Raw genomic sequence first — 23358 nt, forward strand, 5'->3', positions numbered from 1 at the left:
GGTGCTGTGCCTGTGTGTGGTGATGCTCCAGTAGCCTCTCCTCTTCTGCTGTGATTTGTCCTTCTATAGAAAAAATTTATTTCTTGTGATCTGTGGATCTGTGATCTTGTGATTTGTGATTGTCTGGAGATAGAAGAAGGCTGGAGGCTAGAGGTAGAAAGATGGTGGAGGCTGTTGGATCTTAATTCTATGGTGCAAAAAAATCATGTGTTGAAACTACATAAAACACATAGTTGTTGGGTAGACAGACTCTTATAAAAATCATTTAGTTTCATGTTTTTGTGCGTAATTAGTTAGGAACTTTCATGTTTTTTTTAGTAAACTGCTAAATAAAATAACTTACATTGTATTTCATTATTATAGCTTTTCATAGCTCCAGAACAAGGCTATCGCTAAATATAATAGTTTAGGCCACTATTATTATATTTAGAACCAGGTATGAATTATCTGCAACAGTGTATTTATGATGCTGTTCCAATTACTATTGTTTTTCCTTGAAACTGAACTAGCCAACGTCGCTATTTGAGGACCAGTGCGACAGATTACTAACCATACATTGAAATTGAAAACCTCGAGCTCGCAATAAATGGTTTATTTTTATGTAATATAATATAAAAACATTTTTTTTGCACGAGGGAAGAACAAGAAACGGAGAGGTATGACACGTCCCGTGCATCAACATTCAACCAGAACCAAGAACGAATTAAGAATTGTTGCTTTCCTCTGACGCCCTCAATTTAATCAGCTGCGTATTTGCCACTTGAGTCCGACTCCGACTCCGACTTATACCCGTCCCCAACCGCCCCCATTGAATCCACCGGTGATCCCTCCGCCACAGCTAGCCGGGCAGTCAGTGATCCCTCCGACGGCATCATGTGTCCGAGTCTGTATACCTGTCAGCCACGCTACCGCCGTGACCGATCGTGTCAGAGTTCCTTCTTCTCTAGTCCCCAGTCTCTATATAACTCGTGCGCCTTGCCTTGCTTGGACCTAATCATTGTTCGTTTTCCTCCCAGATCTCTCTCTCGTCAGATCCTGAAGGCTAGCTATGGCGACTGTGTCGGTGGCCATGGAGGAGCCGGGCGTCAACGGCCGCAACGTGGTGAGCTGGGTGGCGTCCGGGGTTGTGCTGTGGTCGACCGCGTTCTTGCTGGTGCGGGCGCTGTTCCCCAAGCGCTCCTACGACTTCTGCAACCGCGCCATCTCCACCATGCACGCCGTCACCGCCGTGTGCCTCGCCTGCCTCTCCGTCGACGAATGGTCGTGCCCCGTCTGCCCGCTCGCCGCCGCGTCCTCCCCGCGCCAGGTACCTTTTTTGTTCATACATACACACCGCCGCGACCCGGCACGCGTCAACGGCTACAACCACCACCGGCGATCTTTAACTCTTATAATAAGCTGATGACGGTGGCGTCACAACAAATACTGGCAGATGAAGGCGCTGGCAGTTACGCTTGCGTACATGGTGTACGACGCGGCGTGCTGCCACCTCAACGGCGACATGCGGCTGGACAACACCGTGCACCACCTCGTCAGCATCGTCGGCATCGGCGCCGGGCTCGCCTACCAGAGGGTGAGCGATCGAGAGGCGACAAGTCACATGCATTTCGTCGGTAGGCCGCCGGCCGTTAGTTGGCGGTCTGTTGAGCTAACTAACTAACTTAACGAGCTGCGTGCCGTGCAGTGCGGGACGGAGATGGTGGCCTGCCTGTTCATCACGGAGATCTCCAGCCCGCTGCTGCACCTCCGTGAGATGCTCAAGGAGTTCGGCGTCCGGGACACGGACCTCAACCTCCTCGTCGACGTGCTCTTCGCCGTCACCTTCTCCGTCGCCCGGATGGGCGTCGGGCCCTACCTCACCTACGTCACCGTGACGGCCGACTACCCCATCCTCATCAAGGTACGTACGTACGCATGCGCTCAGCGAATCCGTTCGCCAGCCAAACCAACTCGATCGGAGCAACCTACTTTTCAAACAAAAGAAAAAAAGATCGCAACAACAGTCCTCGCATCTTTGACGACACGCTCTGTTCTTTTGCTTCCGCTTTGCCAGGCGATGGCGACGGGGCTGCAGCTGGTGAGCGCCTAGTGGTTCCTGCGGATCCTCAGGATGGTCAGGTACAAGCTCGGCAAGAAGAAGCCGCTGCCAACACCTCCGGGCAAGCTCGCCGCCTCCAACTGATGTAGGTGACCGCGCCGACGAGCTTCACGACCTACGTATGTATATTATATTCAAAGCCCAATCTGACAATGGAAAGGAGTTGAATTCGATCGAGACCGTGCTGTACATATAAATATATACCCGGGTTTGCGCTGTTCTTTAACTATTTGATGAAGCATGTACTCTAGCAACTGTATTCATAGCGTACAAATTGTTCAATGAATTCTGTTGAATCTGGCAGCTGCACTTAAGCCTGCTAATGAATCGGGTAATAATTAGAATTTTTGGGTTAGGTTGTGCTATGGAACTGTTTGGATGATGGTAATACACTACTATCTAAAACCTTAACCGAGGCGGGTAGAAATGATTAACCGAGGCGGGCATCACAACCGCCTCAGCACAAAGGTCACAGTAAATAAAATCTTTTTCGAGACGGTACAAATGTCTGCCACGATAAATCAAATAAAAAAATAAAACCCGTGGCAAAGGCCCGTCGAGCCCACCCACGGGCCTACCAAGCCCATCCATGCACCGCCGCTGCCGCTGCTCGCTGGATCCGCCGCCGGGGCGCGTCCTCCACCGTCGAGCCGGTTCCGGCCTCCCCGCCGGCAGATCCAGCCTCCCCGACACTGGATGAGGAGGAGCGCCGCCGCCTTGCCGGTGCCCGCCCTCATTTGCCACCGGAAGGCGGGCCCGCTAGCGAGCTCGTCGGATCTGTGAGCCCTGGGCCCGGATCTGCTGCGGGCCCGTCACCGCGTGGGGGAGAGGGAGGGGTGTAACACCCTCGGTGTTACGCCATAAACCAACTACTAAATCATGTCATGACCATCATACTTAAGTGATATTGCATGTGGTGTGATGGATAGGTAAAGCATTGTAACTTAAACGAGTCGTAAAAACGTAAAACGAAAAGTTAATTCACGATTTATAAAGTTAGCAAGTAGAGATGTTAACTAATTTTTATTGAACAAAAATCACTACTACAGGATGACCTTGTTGTCCCGGGTGGTAACGGCCTTTAGTCCTGGTTACCGCGCCGGGACAACGATCCTGGAACTAAAAGTGGAACCTTCAGTCCCGGGTCATCGAGCCAGGACTAAAGAGGGACCTTTAGTCCCGGTTGGTGTTACCAACCGGGACTAAAGGCCCTCCAGCCGAGCAAACGTGGCCGCACCCTTTAGTCCCGGTTGGTAACCCCAACCGGGACTAAAGGTTCATTTTCTTTTTCTTTTTCTTTTGTTTAATTTATTTTCAGTTCAGTTACACATATTTGTTTAATATATAATATGTTTTTATGTACGTATTCTACGCTGCTAATATAAATACACGCACGCATATAATTACATCTAATTCTCATCTCGAGCATTATTATATTCGAATAAAGTATGAAACTATATATATTATAGATATATATATGTATATATACAACACTTTCATAATCTTGTTCTCGAAAATAACAATATCAATAAATATTTAATTTACATCATTTATTCCTTAGGATCAAAGTAGAACTCGCCGTTGGGATTTAGCACTTTTTCTAGAAGAAATCCTGCTATTGACTCTTGAACTGCTTTCAGATGGTCTTTTTGCATGACTCTTTGTTTCAACCATTCAGTCTTGCATTTGAAATAAAAGGAAAAGTATTAATACATATATATATATATATATATATATATATATATATTCATTTAAAAATAAATAAAAAATTGATATATACGTACTCTGAGGACATCTTCAGGAGTTCTTCTTATGTGTATAGTGATAAATTTACAAACGTAGTATCCACACAAGTTATTACCTGGTTGTTGCCGCAAACACCACTGTACGAGAAGAAGATTATTCTCATCATCTCACACGTAAATTGAAGTACGATATAGTAATTAAACACGTGGGGAAGTATATATAGTACAACTTACTGGTATTTCAACTACATTAAGTGGTGCCTTACAATCCTTGCTGTGTTGCCGAATAAACTCTTTTCAAACCCTGTGCGACCAATAATGTACGATCGTTAATAAATTATGGCAAAGTCTATTCAATAATAGTTGTGCGCGAGAGATCGAAATTACCCCTGGATAATGTCTATCATATCTTGGTATAGTGCCCGCTCTTTTCTCAACGAGTCCAAGATTACTAACCGACTTGAGTTTAACTCAATGACAATGAGTATCCAGTGAAACCTACATTGGTTTATACACACACGTACATGCATATAAGTTGTATTGATATTACATAAAATGTGTAGACTACATTATTATTAACACTTACTCAAAGTTGTACGGGAAAAGTATTGTTGTCTTGTCGTGCTGCTTCACGAAGAACCTCATAATATTCTTTTGTGCTTCAGATACCCACTGCTCCTTGGCAATAATATCGGTTTTGAATACGATATAAGGATCAATGAAGCCAACACTAGTGTCTTGTATTCTTGGAGCTCTGACTTCTAGAATCTATATATAAATATAAGTTACATGTGAGGATAATTATATACACGTACGCATGGAAGTGAGTTTATTAAATAAAAGTACGAATCACTTTCAAACAAAAGGAGCTAATGATTGATTTGTCCAGAGCGTCCATGTGGTATAGTTGATGCAATTCTTCGAAACTAATATATAAGATGTCATCGCCACGGAAGTAATGATGGTCTCTAAATCTGACAAAGATCCACTCCTCACCCCTGCCACATGCCTGCATGTACCACTTGTTGAGCAAGTACACTTGCGTACCCAATTCATTTAGAGCCACAGGATTGTACAGACTTTTGTCAAATTTATAAGTCTTCTGTGGCAGAACCTCCTAAGAAATCAGGCCCATGTGCACCTATCGTTGTCTTACCAGACCTCGGATAGCGTTCACGAGTTCCCAACAACTCAACAGGTCTATCGGGTGTCCTCGGGAAACCCGAATCATCCACGATTCTCTTTTCAAACGGGATCCCAATCACAGACATTGCAGATTACAACAGTTTATTCAAATATATACATCAGAGTAAAGATAGCGGAAGTCTTAAGATAACATAGTTTACAAACCAGTTGTTTTCAAACTTACAATACCATAAGTGTCATACAACTATAGTAGCGGGATAATATTACATTAACTTTATTTATCATACAAACTAGTGCCTTGTCCAAAGGCCATTCATCACTCCTCATCGTCATTGACTTCAAACACAGACATGCAGTAGGGACCAAAACGAGCCAGCGCATGCGACTCACCTGCAACAAGGGTTAACAAACCCTGAGTACGAACATACTCAACAAGACTGACCCGACGTAAAAAGGGGTGAAGGACTTTAGAGATGCAGGTGTTGGGTCAAGGTAAGGATGTAGCAAGATTCAAAAGTTCTATGCCTAAAGCTTACTATTCTTCATCCTATTTTCAAGTTTTTACCCCTATGTCCTTTTAATTCATTATCTCAAACTAAATGTACATTTCCCATATTCCAATCCTTCTCATTCCATTCTTTTTCTCATGTTTTAGTAATTCACCAGTCCTGCATTGCTTCTGTAATTAATCGAGTCTCCATATCCGCGGAGCACCGGCAATTCGAATTGATTCAAGTCCTAGCTGGGGATTCCTTATCACACGACATATGTAGAACTTAATCTTGCATATATCAACCTTGCTACTGGATCCTCCTATACTAAGCCGTCTCCACGCCACCCGAGAGCACAACACACCACAAATCCGGCCACATTCCAGCCACGAGGGTACACGCTACTCCCGCCATCTCTCCACTCCCAGTGCATGGGCATTCGTCTTAGTATCGGATTAGCCAAAGTAGGCTTACCGGAGTATGTGACCAGTACTACAAAGTGTCTCGTTCAGATGATCCACAACGAGTGGCCTTTAAGCAACATAGTCGGCAACATTACCCAACATTCAAGATAAGTCACCTGACTAGTCTCTAGTTCATTCTACCTTCTTTCTTTCTTTGGCCAGTATGCCATCTTTGATTGTATCGAAACTTTTACTTTGAAAGCCTACCATAAAGCATACTAAGCATTCTACGCCTTTGTAAATGAAATCATCTTCAAGGATGGTAAACAATTAACAAGGTAGGCAATGCATCAAGTAGGTAACATTTGAAATAATCAACTTAATGCAATAAGTAACATAGGTGATAAACTTTTCAAAGTAAATAAGGTAATGGTTTAATGCATAAACCGGGGCTTGCCTTCGTTGACAATCTCAGGTTCCGGATCAGTACCACAATTATCGAATCCCGTGACAACCGGGGATTCTTCCAGAACTTGCTCAACTAGAATCATTTCACTCTCGGGTTCTACATGAAATGATAACATATGCTTTAACATGATGATAATGTAAACATGATGCTTTCATGGTACATGAAATGTAAAAACACCTCGAATACGACTCTCCTTCACGGTACAGTTACAAGCCAACAAAACCAACTTGCAATTCTACCGTTAAGAACCACACATGTGACTTGATCAAACTCATCTTGAAAACCTACTAGTCACAAAACATGATCAAAACAAGATCAAACACGAATCAAACACTTAGGGTTTGCTTTGTTTATTTTTGAATTAATTTGGAAATAAGCCCAAAAATAAACTTGTTCCAAATGACCTCAAAATTTTATATAAGCTTCCTCATGACAAATTAGTGTACCAAAACAAATTTCATAATTTTTGGAATTATACAGTGGCCTACAAAAATCATGGAAATTGCATTTATTAATTAATGGACTGAATATTTGAACATTAAAAATTTATTCAAATTTCAAGTTTCAAATTTTTGAACCATACTATATCATGTACAGAAACTACACAAAAATTTTCAAAATTTTTGGAGCTATGATTATTTTCCTACAAATTTCCAAAGATTCAGCACTATTCAAAATCAGAAAATACCAAAATACACTATTCTCTCTCTCACTGACAGCCGGCCCCCACATGTCATCCCCAACCTCGGGCATTGACCGTGGCTTCGACGGCGCTGACCGGCGCTAACTCGCCGACGGTGAGCCTAACAGCGACGGCCAAAGTACTAACATGTTCACCAGAGCTAGGCGCATCGATTAGTGGTACTTTGGAGGTTGATTACGACATGGAACAAGGCTGACACCGGCCATGGCGGACGCGGTGGCACGGCAGCGTTACGCCGGCGAAACAAGGCCGGTAACGGTGAAACAGAGAGTTCAAGAAGCATCAGTGGCTCACCCCGATCATGTTGAAGCAACAAGTGAGACCGGAGAAGCTATGGTGACGCGTTTCGATGGTGACCGGGATCACGGTGGAGCGGACCTCGTCGATGACAGCGTTCCGGCGACTACAGTGGGCAAAACGAGCAGGCAAGAGTGGAATAAGCACTACAGCATCAAGACAAAGCCGTAGAGTCAACAAGCAAGGGCAACGGCTCACCGGATGATGCTGGCCACGGTGAATCGGAGTTTCCGTTGAGGTCGCCGGCCGTGAGGAAGATGAACGTGGACAGCGAGCTCTCGGCGAAATCAAGCGGTAGCAACAGCTCGGTCAGATGCGCAAGGAGAAGGTAGAACTAGAACATGGCTTTTCCAAGGCTAACTTGCGCTGAGGAGACGAGAGAAGCTCGCCGAAGTTGAGACAGCGGCGTCGGGAAAACAGAGGGAAGGAAAGAAAATCCAACGACATCGTCTGGGTCTTATAGCTCGGCCAGGAGCACGCGGACTCGACACGCAGCGTGCTCCCTACGCCAGTGCAAAGCCAAGGGTAGTCGTAGGTGCGCCTGGAAGGCCGGAGAAAGGACGCCGGTGGTGAGGCGATGGCGTCCTGTGGTTATCTTGATTTTTGAAGTATTTACAAATTTGCCACTGCGTCTATTTTTCAAATTACTCACAAATTTTCTAAAGAAGTTGAAAATCTCCAAAAATGAAAGTTGCTCAACTTTTCAAACTCTACAACTTTGCTTCAAGGAACATTTTCAAATTCTGCCTCCATTTTGAAATTTGAATTTGGGGTGCATTTGAGCATTTGAATCATTTCAAAATTACTCCAAATTTTATATGTAAACTTGAAAAACTTTGAATACCAAAGTTGATCCTTATAAAATAATCTTCAACTTTGCTTTTTGCCTCAGACCCAAATTCCACATGGATTTTGAATTAGATAAAAGGGGCAAAAAGGACCTTTATGATTTGAATTTGAATTCAAATTTGATTTGTTTACCTTTTTACTTTAACTTTGATTTTTGACCACTAACATGGCTCATTAGGGATATTTGAGTCAAATGACACATGGCCTCACATGATCACATGAAATTTGACCCTTGTGATCATGATCTTTATTTAGGGTTTTGAATCACATCACATAAAATAACAACATTATGAAATAAAGCTTATTTAGTGAATGCATTCAAAATTTTCTACTTTATGAATGCTTTGCAATGCATATGATGACATGTCAGGTTTTAGTGCTAGGTCAAAACACTAAAGGTGTTACAACCCTTCCCTCTTAAAAAAATCTCGTCCCAAGATTTAAAACCTAAGGCTAAGTAATGGAAAAGGAAATGTGTCAAGCTAACACATCATAACTTTATTCAAAAGGCTAGTGAGGGGGTTTTTCCATTTTGTTGACAAACGAGACAAGTTACAATATAGACAAGGTATTGCAACTAGATAGAAACGACGAAGTCAGGAAAGTTTTCTTCTAAGTAATCCTCGGACTCCCAAGTAGCTTCATCTTCAGTGTGTTGATTCCATTGTACTGTGTAGAACTTGATTATACGTCTTCGAGTGACTCGATCTTTCTGATCTAAGACTCTAATGGGGTACTCGGCATAAGTCAAGTCAGGTTCTAGTTCTACATCACCAAAGTCGATCACTTGGTCAGGTACTTGAAGACACTTCTTTAACTGAGATACATGGAAGATATCATGCACAGCTGACATGTGATCTGGTAGCTTGATGCGATAGGCGACCGGTCCACATCGTTGTTGGATCTAAAAAGGACTGACATAACGGGGCGCCAACTTTCCCCGAATCCCAAAACGATGAACTCCTTTCATTGGTGATACCTTGAGGTAGACATGATCTCCCACTTTGAATTCTAGCGGTCGTCTCCTCTTATCAGCATAGCTTTTCTGTCGGGATTGAGCTATCTTTATATTAGCTTGTATGAGTTTAACCTTCTCTTCAGCTTCCTTGACCACATCCGGTCCAAAGAACCAACGTTCTCCAGCTTCTGACCAATTTAAAGGTGTCTGGCATCTACGACCATACAATGCTTCAAATGGTGCCATTTTAATGCTCTCTTGATGGCTATTGTTATATGAGAATTTAGCTAAAGGAAGGCATTCATCCCATTTAGCACCATAGGAAAGGACACATGCTCTTAGCATATCTTCAAGAATTTGATTTACCCTCTCAGTCTGTCCATCTGTTTGCGGATGATAAGCAGAACTACGGATAAGTTTAGTTCCCAAAGACTCATGTAGACTTTTCCAAAACTTGGATATGAACAATGACCCTCTGTCAGAGACAATGGTCTTGGGTGCTCCATGTAAACTGAAGATTCTATCAAGATAAAGCTTTGCATACTGTTCCGCTCGATATTTATCTCTGACTGGTAGGAAATGAGCTATCTTGGTTAGGCGATCAACAATAACCCATATTGAATTGTAGCCTGCAGATGTCCTAGGCAATCCCACGATGAAGTCCATACAAATATCTTCCCACTTCCAGGATGGAACTAGCAATGAATGTAATGGACCTGCAGTCTTCATATGAACCGCTTTAACTCTCTGACAAATATCACACTTGACTACATATTGAGCTATTTCTATTTTCATTTTGATCCACCAATCTCTTTCTCAGATCATGATACATTTTGTTGCTACCTGGATGAATGGAGTATCTTGTAGAATGAGCTTCATCAAGAATCTGTTTTCACAGCTCCGAATTTTTGGGTACTACCAATCTATCTTTGAACCATACAACATCTGATTCATCAATCTTGAAACATGTTGGTTTTCCAGATCTGACTTTATCCTTGATATGGGCTATGCCCTTACTTTTCTATTGAGCAGCAATGATCTGATCTTTGATAGTGGACTCAATTGCAATATTGGACAGGGAACCTTGTTCTATGATTTGTAAATTCAGATGTTCTATCTCTTGACACAATGTTCGTTGCATAGGTTCTACAATCAGACAATGACAATGACTCTTGCGACTCAGGGCATCGGCAACCACATTAGCTTTGCTCGGATGATAATGCACTTCTAAGTCATAATCTTTGATAAGTTCCAACCATCTTCTTTGCCTCATATTCAACTCTGACTGAGTGAAGATGTATTTCAAACTTTTGTGATCCGTATAGATATGACAGATATTGCCCAATAAATAATGTCGCCAAATCTTGAGTGCATGAACAACGGCGGCTAATTCAAGATCATGAGTAGGATAATGTTCTTCATGCTTCTTGAGTTGTCTAGAAGCGTACGCTATGACTCTGCCTTCTTGCATAAGAACACAGCCAATACCAATTCTAGATGCATCACAATAGATATCAAACGTCCTCTCGATATTAGGTTGTGCTAAAACTAGTGCAGTTGTCAGCAACTTCTTCAATGTCTGAAAGGCCTTCTCACATTCTATTGACCATACAAACTTAGTTTGATTTTTCAGCAGTCCAGTAATTGGCTTCACAATTCTGGAGAAGTCAGGGATGAACCGACGATAATACCCTACCAACCCCAGAAAACTATGAACTTGATGAACAGTTGTAGGTGCTTTCTAGTTAAGGACTTCTTCTACCTTGCTCGGATCAACAGCTATACCTTCAGCAGATAATACATGACCCAGAAATTGTACTTCCTCCAACCAAAATGCACATTTACTGAATTTGGCATATAGCTGGTGATCTCTTAATCTTTGTAGAACAATACGGAGATGTTCCGCATGTTCCTCTTTGCTTTTAGAATAGATAAGAATGTCATCGATGAACACCACTACAAACTTATCCAACTTGGGCATGAAAACTAAGTTCATCAGGTACATGAAATGAGTCAGGGCATTGGTCAGCCCAAAAGACATAACTACATACTCATAAAGACCATATCGGGTAGTAAATGCTGTCTTTGGCACATCTTCTCGTCTGATCTTAATCTGGTGATAGCCCGATCTCAAGTCTATCTTCGAGAATACCTTAGCTCCTGCAAGTTGATCAAAAAGCAAATCAATTCGAGGTAAGGGGTATTTGTTCTTTATGGTGACTTCATTTAATGGCCGATGGTCAACACATAACCTTAAGGTTTGGTCCTTCTTCTTCACGAAGATAGCAGGGCATCCCTAAGGTGATGAACTAGGTTGAATGAAACCCTTGTCTAACAACTCTTGTAGTTGCATTTTTAATTCTGCTAGTTCTTTCGGTGGCATCCTATATGCTCTTCTAGACACAGGTGTTGTTCCTGGTTTTAGATCAATTCTAAACTCTACATCTCGGTCTGGTGGCAGACCAAGCAGATCATCAAGAAAGACATCCGTAAATTCACATACCCCTAGAATTTTCTTGGCTTCTTCAACAATAGTTGCACAGACTATTTCCACTGTACTCTTAGGAAAGGGAAGTTGGATGAGAAGTTGGGTTTTGCTGTCAGGTGCATTTACCCTTATGGTTCTACGCAGGACATCTATGATAGCCCCGTGTTGAGTTAATCAGTTCATACTAAGGATCACATCTATATCTTGATCCTTTAATATCGGCATATTGGTAGGGAACTTATAACCTCCCAAATCAATAGGTACATACTGAACTACCTCCCTTGTACAGATTCGTCCCCCGGGCGACTGTATATGATATGGTTCTTTTGTTTCGCCAATAGCTATCCCATGCTTCATAACAAATGTATGATTGATGAATGTATGGGATGCACCAGAATCAAATAAGGTAATTGCAGGATGCTTAGCAATGGGAAACATACCCATCATTATTGGTTCTCCTTCTGGAATAGATTCCACCTAAGTATAGAATACCCTTCTAGTTTTCTTTTCAGCCTGACCCTTCTGACTATTCTGAGCATTGCCCTTGTACTGATTCTAAGCTGGAGTAATAGGGGCTTTGGGTGCATCAGGATTATTCTTCCTGGGATATGGACATTCTCGGGAAAAGTGTCTGGGTTTACCACAATTATAGCATGGATAATTGTGATTCTGGGGAGTAGCATTGTAGTTTGCATTATTTGTATTATTTTGCTGCTGCGGTGCTTGATGAGGGTAAGGCGTATTAGTTGTAGGGTGAATAAAGATTTGCTGCCTGCCTTGGCCTTGTTGTGGGTGGAATGGTGCACGACCATGATTCTGAGGATGGTAGACTATCTTTTGACGCTTTCCACACGATGATCCGAAAGCAGATATTTTCTTTTTCTTCGCCTCCTTGTGTCGGTGGTAATTCTCCTCTGAAGCGATAGCAATGTTGATTGTCTCATGATAAGTTGCGTTACCACAAGTTGCCATCATGGTCTGAAGTTTAGTGTTTAGGCCTCTAAGAAAATGATTCTTCTTCTTCCTGTCAGTATTCACATACTCAATAGCATACTGTGACAGGTGATTGAAGCGCCCAACATAATGCATCACCGGGTGCTCCCCTTGCTTAAGAGCCAAGAACTCTTCTAACTTTATGGTCATCACACTGTCTGGAATATAGTGTGCCCTGAAGGCATCCTTAAACTCCCTCCAGGTGATTTGGTGACCAGCGGGCTGTACCGCTACCAAATTTGCCCACCAGGCACCAGTAGCTCCTCAGAGTTGCTGTGTCGCAAACTTTGGTTTCTGAATCTCGGTACAGTGAATCAGCTCAAACTTTTGCTCTATTGTCCTAAGCCAATCGTTTCTGCTTCTAAAGGTTCTTCTGCCTTAGAGAACACAGGCGGACGTGTGTCAGTGAAATCAACATAGGTTGACTCGTCATTTCCATTATTATGGCGGCCACGATTAGGGTAAGGTGCTTGTTGGTTCTACGCCAATTCCCTTAACAACCTAGCATTCTCTACCGTTGCATTGACGAGTGTGGCTATGGCATCTGCCATAGTCGAAGGCATTGGTGGAGGATTTGGGCACTCATCATCGTCATGCGAGCCACTAGCACTAGTTCGGGTGATAGGACGAGGCATCTGTTAGAGAAACACATTTACTTACATTATTCTTTATTAAAAGCATTTAAACGGTTTCATGCTAAAAATGGTTACTTATTTAAATTACATGTCTTGTATCCCACAAGACAACCCTGGTTTACTAGGAAAGCAGTAAAGGAACTATTACTACTCCGAGCTCTCAGTCTTCGATGTCTGTGCCCATACCGGATGAAACCTCATCTTCATCTAAGAAGTACACTAACTCCTCAGGATCCTCCTCCTCTTCTTTATTCTTGACTTCACCTGGATCTACAATCATTTCTTCATCTGTAACTTCACCATCCCCATGAGGTGGATGAAGTTGAGCGTACAGCAGGTGGACATTCTCATGAAGAATGGCATTGTCCATCTCTAGGTCTTCTACATAGAATTCCAACTCATGGACGCGTTCATTGGCCGCATCCTCTGGTGTCCAGTCTTCATTCCGTAGCTCCATGGTCATGGTGATGCCCATTTGCATTTCCGCCAGCTCTTCTTGATCTTTGGCATGAGCTCGATGAAGAGTGTTGAGCTCCTTGGTAAGGTTCTCGATGTTGGCGAGATTGCTTGAAGATCCTTCATCTCCTAGGTTCTTGGCACTTCCTTCACCAAGCTCATGGTTTCGCGGTGCCATCTGGTGACGAGGGACTCCGTGAGGTCCGGTGGACTTGCGTGCGGTTACCTTGGTCTTTGCCATAGCCTGTAGAATTTAGGGTAGGACTATAAGAATAGCTTGAGGAAAATGGAGGTTAGCAAGAATGGGATTGACATTACTTACCCAACCACTATTAAGGGGAATTATTATGCAAGGTGCTCAAGCATGATGCATAAATCGATCTTATGAATCTAGGCACAAAAGATTTATATAATCATAAGTACTAGATTTTTAGTACATAGGACAAACCTAATCATATTATCCACCACAAACTTTCAAATAAGACAGGATTGAGGCTAGATCATATGTAAGAAGAAAGAAATTTGAACTTTAAAATATCAAGTTTACTTTCTTTGATCCAAATCAATTTGAAGGTTTTCCAAAGTAACCTACAATGATCTTAGATGGGAACTGCTCTGATACCAGCTGTGGCAGAACCTCCTAAGAAATCAGGCCCACGTGCACCTATCGTTGTCTTACCAGACCTCGAATAGCGTTCACGAGTTCCCAACAACTCAACAGGTCTGTCGGGTGTCCTCGGGAAACCTGAATCATCCATGATTCTCTTTTCAAATAGGATCACAATCACAGACATTGCAGATTACAACAGTTTATTCAAAAATATACATCAGAGTAAAGATAGTGGAAGTCTTAAGATAACATAGTTTATAAACCAGTTGTTTTCAAACTTACAATACCATAAGTGTCATACAACCATAGCAGCGAGATAATATTACATTAACTTTATTTATCATATAAACTAGTGCCTTGTCCAAAGGCCATTCATCACTTCTCATCATCATTGACTTTAAACACAGATATGCAGCAGGGACCAAAACGAGCCTGCGCATGCGACTCACCTGCAACAAGGGTTAACAAACCCTGAGTACGAACGTACTCAACAAGACTGACCCGACGTAAAATGGGGTGAAGGACTTTAGAGATGCAGGTGTTGGGTCAAGGTAAGGATGTAGCAAGATTCAAAAGTTCTTTGCCTAAAGCTTACTATTCTTCATCATATTTTCAACACTACAAGAAATATGGGGATCTATGACAATTTTTTGTGACGATGAGTCAATTCGTCAATAAGTCATTCTGTTTTATGACGACTTTTAGGAGGAGAACAACTTTCTGACGAAAATTATGTGTTCGTCATTAAGACGCAATAAAAATCGTCATAACCTAGAGAAGTAGTTTGTTTATGATGATTTATGTTCCGGCATAACATGCTACCTTGCAGTTGTCATAAATTATTACAATATTAGTTTGCCAAAAAAATTATTTACATATAAATTAGATACTTGGTCCCATTGTCATTTAAATTTTAATGGGCTCTATATGTAATGCTATTTTAGGAAAATAAAAACAAAAAAATCATCTTCATCTCATCGTCATATGAATAAGATATAATTTTGCTAAGGTAGAGTTAAAAGATCCAAAAAATAAAAAAAAATCAAGGAAACGGCAAGATAAAAAAACATTCATATGATGCACTCGAACCTGGGCCTTTTTTTTGAAAAAAAAAAAGCGGCCAACATGCATGTGATGCACTGCTTTGGAGAATATAAGATTTGTTAACATGTTTTTGTGGTGCTTGTCTTGAGTTTAAAAATCAAAACTATGTTTTAATTTGAGTTGGCATTGGCTTTGAAATAAAAAATAAAAGACTCTTTTTATCACCTTTTCCTTCTTGCCCGGAAATCTCCTCCCTCTCTTTCTTTTGGCCTGGCCCAACCGGCCTTTCCCTTTTCCTCGCCCCACCCGATCACCAGCAGCCTGGTAGTTGCTCTGGCCCAGCCCAATCTGACAGCACACCTCCCTACTTCCCCTTGCGCAGGCCCGTACGCAGAACATATAACTGTATAAGGACCCCTTGCGCAGGCTCGTACACAGAACATATAACTGTATAATAACTAAACTAACAAAAATCTCTCAGTTGCACTGTTACAGGCGCTAAGCTGCAGCACTTGAGATCCTGTGTTCCATCCCAAGGTGCTCAGTTTATGCAATTTTTGCTGTGCGTTTTAAAAAAAAAGTCAAAATTCGAATAGAATGAAAATAGAGCTTTGAACTCACAACCTATTAAGTTGCCTGCACATAGGCTCGAACCATGGACCAATAGGTTCACAAGTTGATGCTCTACCATTGAGCTAACGACCTGATTTGTGTTAGTGATTGTATATTTTGTTATATCATAAATTCGACTAGGCCAAGTCTTCAGCTTTGGCCGCTGACAGACCACCTTCCCACGTCGGCCCAACTCTGCAGGAGAGCACAGCTTTTTGGCATCCATATAAATTAAACTATTTTTCAGCATCCAAATAAATTTTAAGGGCTGAAAAATAATAAAAGATAAAAAAAAACGCCTAACACAACACCAGGAATCGAGCTAGGGCTTTAAAGAGAACAGGAAGTGAACCAAACCACTACGCTGGTAAGGTAATGTTGTTAGACAACGGAACAAAACACTATAAGTACGCTAATGTTGTCGGACATAGGAGAACAGCGAGTGAACCAAATCTACAAACTTGCATGAATAACATGGACACATCTCACATATATAGTTAGCATGTGTTTAGTTTGGGGACAACATGAAGTGGGTTGGACCCATCCTAGTTTTAAAGGTTGGGTTGAACCCATGGGGTCTGTTTGATTTGAGGGATAGAGCGGATTGAGTGATGGGATCATTCTAACACCGTTAGCTCCGTGCGGCCCCGCTCCTCCATGGTCGGGGCTTGACTCCGCGCGTCGTGGTTGGGCTACAGCTTGCCCGCACTGCCATGGCTGGGGCTCGAGCTCGTCCCCACCCCACCATGGCTGGGCTCAAGCTCGCCCCGTGCCGTCGTGGCCGGCGCTCTAGCTCACCCCGTGCCGCCGTGGCCTGGCGCAACCCGCTCCAACCCACTTGAACCCTCCATCCAAACACATGCTTATATCACTAGGTGAGAGATGTTTCTATTTGTGAATGATGTACAGTCCCTTTATTAAAATTTCTTGAATTTTTAATTGAATGCTTATGAACCCAAAATATGTTGTTGTGTCAATTTGCTGAATTATCGGACCATGTTTAGTTATTATTGCAATTATTTTGTTGTATTACCATAGCATAAATGTAATAATATCTATACTTGGTCAGAAAATTCTACAAACTTGCATGACAACATTATTTTGGTGTATAATCATTGCATAAAAATTTCAAATGATTTTAACAAAGCAGTACTTCACATTATTCACAGATGGACACATCTCTCACATAGTTATAAGTAACTATGTGAGAGATGTATCAATTTGTGAACAATGTATAGTCCTAGTTTATTAAAATGATTTGATATTTTTATAGCAAACTTATACACCCATAATATGCCCACATGCCAATCTTTAGGATTTTCGGACCACTTTACGGTATCAATACTTTTTTCCACTTAAGCCACCAAAATACAAGTTCGAGTAATCCCTAACGGAACACTTTATTTTCCATCAACTTTCAGGATGTGAGCTCAAATATAACATGTCTTATTATATATTTTTTTGTCCAAATTTTGGATATTTGTTGGCATCACATGTAGTTCAAGTTGGAGTTATTTTTCAAGACTGTGTAGAAAATCACTTAAACATTAGAAAACAGCAAATGGCTTCGAAAATTCTTGAAAATCTTAAACAACATGACTTATGTAGTGTATTCTATGTTAAAATGTTTTATGTATTTGAAATAATTTTATTAGAACATTACTACACAAATGTATCTTTTTAACTTTAAAATGTGTTTGTATGTATTTATAATAGTTCAGCCCATTACTATACAGCCCAACAACATCAGTCTATTTAGCCCACTGTCTCATGCCGTTTGATCTGCGAGCTGATGGTCGAGATTCATCCTGTGAGCAATATAAGCCTCTCCGACTCCCTGTACCCCTAACCCTAGCCATTTCCCTCCCTAGCTTCCCACTGGCAGCCGCAGCCGCACGCCGCCTCCGCTGCCACTGCACTCCCCGTGCCTCCCTCTGGCCATGGCAGCCAAGATAGGGTGCAGAGGCTAGCGCTTGCGTCTCTCTCGGCGCGTGGCATGGAGAAGCGCCGCGCCGTGCCCTTGCACGGGGGCTCACCGCCATGGTGGCCGGCCCGGTGTGGGGTGGCCTGGCCCCAACGTAGGGAGTGCGGTGCTCGAGCTACAGCCTCCACGGCCACGCCTCCACCTAGGCTCGTCCCCTTCGGGTAGTCCCTGTGCGCGCCGCCCAGATCCACTCATCCAGCGGTAGCCAGCAACACAGTGGGTGTTGCGCCGACGCCCGGCGCTCCTCCTCCCCTTCTTCACCAAGAACAAGCAGCCCCTTCTCCAGCAGGCAGCAGCGCTGCAGTAGGCAGCAACACGTCAAGGTCAAGCAGTTCCTCCCACTTCTCCCTCACGACAACAGTACCAATTTGCGCCTGTATTGGTTTGGTTGAGTTAGTCGCCAGCGATAGGGATGTCCTATTCTGGGTTCCATGATGGTTTCGGTAGGCAACTGCATTTTCTTTTGTTTGTGTAGAAAAATAATCCTAACGGTTTGATCTTGTCATGAGGAGGCTTACTGTTCCTACGACACTAGACTACTGCTTTGGATATAAGAGGTTTTACGTTAGGAACTTAGTTACTAAGATCTAGACAGTATTCCTGAAACCATGTGAACATAATGTTGTGTCCTGAAACTGTTCCATGAAGTTTCTAATTAAACTGTTTTAGTTATGGTACTAAACCCAAACACTTGCCTTATTATGATGGTTCAGTAGAGACCCTAATATAATTTAAGAAAATAGCTCAACATTATGCTCACCTACTTGTTGGCAAACATTATGCTCAACATTTTAGTTTGAAAACAATTTATATCTCTACCCCTATAATATTTTGACATGCAATATTACTGTTAGGAGTCTAATATTTTGACATGCTGGTTTAACTATTCAAACTCTAATTCCTTTTATTTTATGATTTTGACGGTTCTTGGGAATGTGCACTGCATTTGTACCTGTGATGATGGGCAGTAACCAACCTGTATAAAAAGGAAAGCAATTGGTCACTTTTCATCATTTTATTCTATGACCAATATCAGGCCTTAGGAATAACAAATCTTACGTTGCCAGGCTCTGTTTCTGAATTTTTTACTCAAGGTTATGAGATGGATATAGATTAAAAGCTTTTAAAAAGGAAGGCAACCACAACAACCACTAAGAATCAAGTGGTCAGCAGGTGAGGGCTACTCCTACTCAGAAGTCTGTTTATCGTTACACTTTTGGCACCACACAGAAGTCAGTTTCTCTTTTTTACTCTCCACACAAGATGTCTGACTTTCATTCCTTTGTTTTTGTCCATAAATCTGTCACTTTTTTCCCTTCTGTATGAACAGGTCAAGCTTTCTTTATTTGGACCTGCTAAAGTTTCTGAAACTGAAGTGCTAAGTTATCTTTACTTGACCTGCTAAAGTCGTGCTTCTGGAAGTGAAGTTCCGTGTCTATGACCTGAGTATTATGTGTTTGTGAATTTGTATTATATATGGTGAATATGGTTGTATATGTGTTGTAATGGATCAATTTTGGTTTCTCATTTGGGCTGTAATAGATAAATTCTTGTTTAAGATTTGGGCTATAATGGTGATTAATGGATGTATTTTGTTATGAAATGGCGTTGTTTATGTGATAAAATGAGTGGTTTTTTATTATGGCCCCAAAATGTGTGGCCTGTGTTGGCCCAACAAAAATGTGGCGTGGGCTTAGCAAAAAGTATGGGTTGGGTTGTATTCAATAAACAAATGGGTCAAAATTTAAAAAATAAATAATGGGCTAGGAAGAAAAAATCAGCCCAGATAATGTTGGCCCAGAATTGATGTCAAATTTTCTTATATAATGGGCTTGGCATATTATAGATTTGGTCCACAATTATATTTGGTCCATTAAAAGCATGCTTAGTACATGGGCCTAGCCAGGCCTTAAGATATTTAGTCACGACCTTTTAATCGGATCGTCACAAAAGACTGATGAAAAAACATGTAATCGTCATAAAACAAGATTTACCACGCATGATTTGTGACGGATGGTATTTCATCATGTGGTCATCATAAATACAATTGCTATGACAAAAATACTAGAATTTATGATGATAACAAGTCGTCATAGATCCTAAGATTTCTTGTAGTGCAAGTTTTTACCCCTATGTCCTTTTAGTTCATTATCTCAAACTAAATGTACATTTCCCATATTTCAATCCTTCTCATTCCATTCTTTTTCTCATGTTTTAGTAATTCACTAGTCCTACATTGCTTCTGTAATGAATCGAGTCTCCATATCCGTGGAGCACCGGCAATTCGAATTGATTCAAGTCCCAGCTGGGGATTCCTTATCACACGACATATGTAGAACTTAATCTTGCATATATCAACCTTGCTATCGGATCCTCCTATACTAAGCCGTCTCCACACCACCCGAGAGCACAGCACACCTCAAATTCGGCCACATTCCAGCCACGAGGGTACACGCTACTCCCGCCATCTCTCCACTCCCAGTGCGTGGGCATTCGTCTTAGTATCGGATTAGCCGAAGTAGGCTTACCGGAGTATGTGACCAGTACTACAAAGTGTCTCGTTTAGAAGATCCACAACGAGTGGCCTTTAAGCGACATAGTCGGCAATATTACCCAACATTCAAGATAAGTCACCCGACTAGTCTCTAGTTCATTCTACCTTCTTTCTTTCTTTGGCCAGTATGCCATCTTTGATTGTATCGAAACTTTTACTTTGAAAGCCTACCATAAAGCATACTAAGCATTCTACACCTTTGTAAATGAAATCATCTTCAAGGATGGTAAACAATTAACAAGGTAGGCAATGCATCAAGTAGGTAACATTTGAAATAATCAACTTAATGCAATAAGTAACATAGGTGATAAACTTTTCAAAGTAAACAAGGTAATGGTTTAATGCATAAACCGAGGCTTGCCTTCGTTGACGATCTCAGGTTTCGGATCAGTACCACAATTATCGAATCCCGTGACAACCAGGGATTCTTCCAGAACTTGCTCAACTAGAATCGTTTCACTCTTGGGTTCTACATGAAATGATAACATATGCTTTAACATGATGATAATGTAAACATGATGCTTTCATGGTACATGAAATGTAAAAACACCTCGAATATGACTCTCCTTCACGGTACAGTTGCAAGCCAACAAAACCAACTTGCAATTCTACCGTCAAGAACCACACATATGACTTGATCAAACTGATCTTGAAATCCTACTAGTCACAAAACATGATCAAAACAAGATCAAACACTAATAAAACACTTAGGGTTTGCTTTGTTTATTTTTGAATTAATTTAGAAATAAGCCCAAAAATAAACTTGTTTCAAATGACCTCAAAATTTTATGTAAGATTCCTCATGACAAATTAGTGTACCAAAACAAATTTCATAATTTTTGGAATTATACAGTGTCCTACAAAAATCATGGAAATTGCATTTATTAATTAATGGACTGAATATTTGAACATTAAAAATTTATTCAAATTTCAAGTTTCAAATTTTTGAACCATACTAGATCATGTACAGAAGCTACACAAAAATTTTCAGAATTTTTGGAGCTATGATTATTTTCCTACAAATTTCCAAAGATTTAGCACTATTCAAAATCAAAAAATACCAAAATACACTATTCTCTCTCTCACTGACAGCCGGCCCCCACATGTCATCCCCAACCTCGGGCATTGATCGTGGCTTCGACGGCGTTGACCGACGCTAACTCGCCGACGGTGAGCCCAACAGCGACGGCCAAAGTACTAACATGTTCACCAGAGCTAAGCGCATCGATTAGTGGTACTTTGGAGGTTGATTATGACATGGAACAAGGCTGACACCGGCCATGGCGGACGCGGTGGCACGACAGCGTTACGCCGGCGAAACAAGGCCGGTAACGGTGAAACAAAGAGTTCAGGAAGCATCAGTGGCTCACCCCGATCGTGTTGAAGCAACAAGCGAGACCGAAGAAGCTATGGTGACGCATTTCGACGGTGACCGGGATCACGGCGGAGCGGACCTCGTTGACGACAGCGTTCTGATGACTACAGTGGGCAAAACGAGTAGGCAAGAGTGGAATAAGCACTACAGCATCGAGACAAAGCCGTAGAGTCAACAAGCAAGGGCAACGGCTTACCGGATGATGCTGGCCACAGTGAATCGGAGTTTCCATTGAGGTCGTCGGCCGCGAGGAAGATGAACGTGGACAGCGAGCTCTCGGTGAAATCAAGCGGTAGCAACAGCTCGGTCAGATGCGTAAGGAGCAGGCAGAACTAGAACACAGCTTTTTCGGGGCTAACTTGCGCTGAGGAGACGAGAGAAGCTCGTCGAAGTTGAGACGGCGGCGTCGGGAAAACAGAGGGAAGGAAAGAAAATCCAACGACGTCGTCTAGGTCTTATAGCTCGGCCAGGAGCGCGCAGACTCGACACGCAACGTGCTCGCCACGCTAGCGCGAAGCCAAGGGCAGTCACAGGCGTGCCTGGAAGGCCGAAGAAAGGACACCGGCGGTGAGGCGGTGGCGTCCTGTGGTTATCTTGATTTTTGAAGTATTTACAGATTTGCCACTGCGTCTATTTTTCAAATTACTCACAAATTTTCTAAAGAAGTTGAAAATCTCCAAAAATGAAAGTTGCTCAACTTTTCAAACTCTACAACTTTGCTTCAAGGAACATTTTCAAATTCTGCCTCCATTTTGAAATTTGAATTTGGGGTGCATTTGAATCATTTCAAAATTACTCCAAATTTTATATGTAAACTTGAAAAACTTTGAATACCAAAGTTGATCCTTATAAAATAATCTTCAACTTTTCTTTTTGCCACAACCCCAAATTCCACATGGATTTTGAATTAGACAAAAGGGGCAAAAATGACCTTTATGATTTGAATTTGAATTTAAATTTGATTTGTTTACCTTTTACTTTAACTTTGATTTTTGACCAGTAACATGGCCCATTAGGGTTATTTGAGTCAAATGACACATGGCTTCACATGATCACATGAAATTTGACCCTTGTGGCCATGATCTTTATTTAGAGTTTTGAATCACATCACATAAAATAACAACATTATGAAATAAAGCTTATTTAGTGAATGCATTCAAAATTTTCTACTTTATGAATGCTTTGTAATGCATATGATGACATGTCAAGTTTTAGTGCTAGGTCAAAACACCAGAGGTGTTACATCTTCTAGGTATCAACTTCCCGGTTCTAGATTGAAGCTCTGCCCATCAATTGATCCAAGGTTAAACCAGTTAGTTCAAAACAAGCATTAAGGTCTTGAACCGATACTTCTCCAGAGTTGTCTGATCGATAGACTTCTATGTTGGAACCATATTCATTAGCAACAATAAGATTTTGCATTGGTTGCTTCTATTGTCCGAGCTGT

The 23358-nt window shown here is 41.8% G+C and overlaps 1 protein-coding gene across 2 annotated transcripts in view; it reads left to right on the forward strand.

The window, feature by feature from the left end:
* Nucleotides 1–921: 921 nt before the first annotated feature.
* Nucleotides 922–23358, forward strand: part of LOC136451902 (uncharacterized) — a 30917-nt gene continuing 8480 nt past the window's right edge. The window contains exons 1-4 of one of the 2 annotated variants that reach the window (XR_010758674.1): nucleotides 922–1306; nucleotides 1433–1573; nucleotides 1685–1900; nucleotides 2054–2217. Coding sequence is in view for 1 of the 2 variants with exons in the window: in XM_066452582.1 (XP_066308679.1) it covers nucleotides 1049–1306; nucleotides 1433–1573; nucleotides 1685–1900; nucleotides 2054–2089 (651 nt within the window). In the remaining variant the exon portion in view is untranslated. Of the gene's footprint in view, nucleotides 1307–1432; nucleotides 1574–1684; nucleotides 1901–2053; nucleotides 2431–23358 lie in introns of those variants that run through there. The other variant, XM_066452582.1, reaches the window with a different exon arrangement.

The sequence above is a fragment of the Miscanthus floridulus genome, chromosome 5, assembly GCF_019320115.1.
Source record: "Miscanthus floridulus cultivar M001 chromosome 5, ASM1932011v1, whole genome shotgun sequence".
Classification (NCBI taxonomy): domain Eukaryota; kingdom Viridiplantae; phylum Streptophyta; class Magnoliopsida; order Poales; family Poaceae; genus Miscanthus; species Miscanthus floridulus.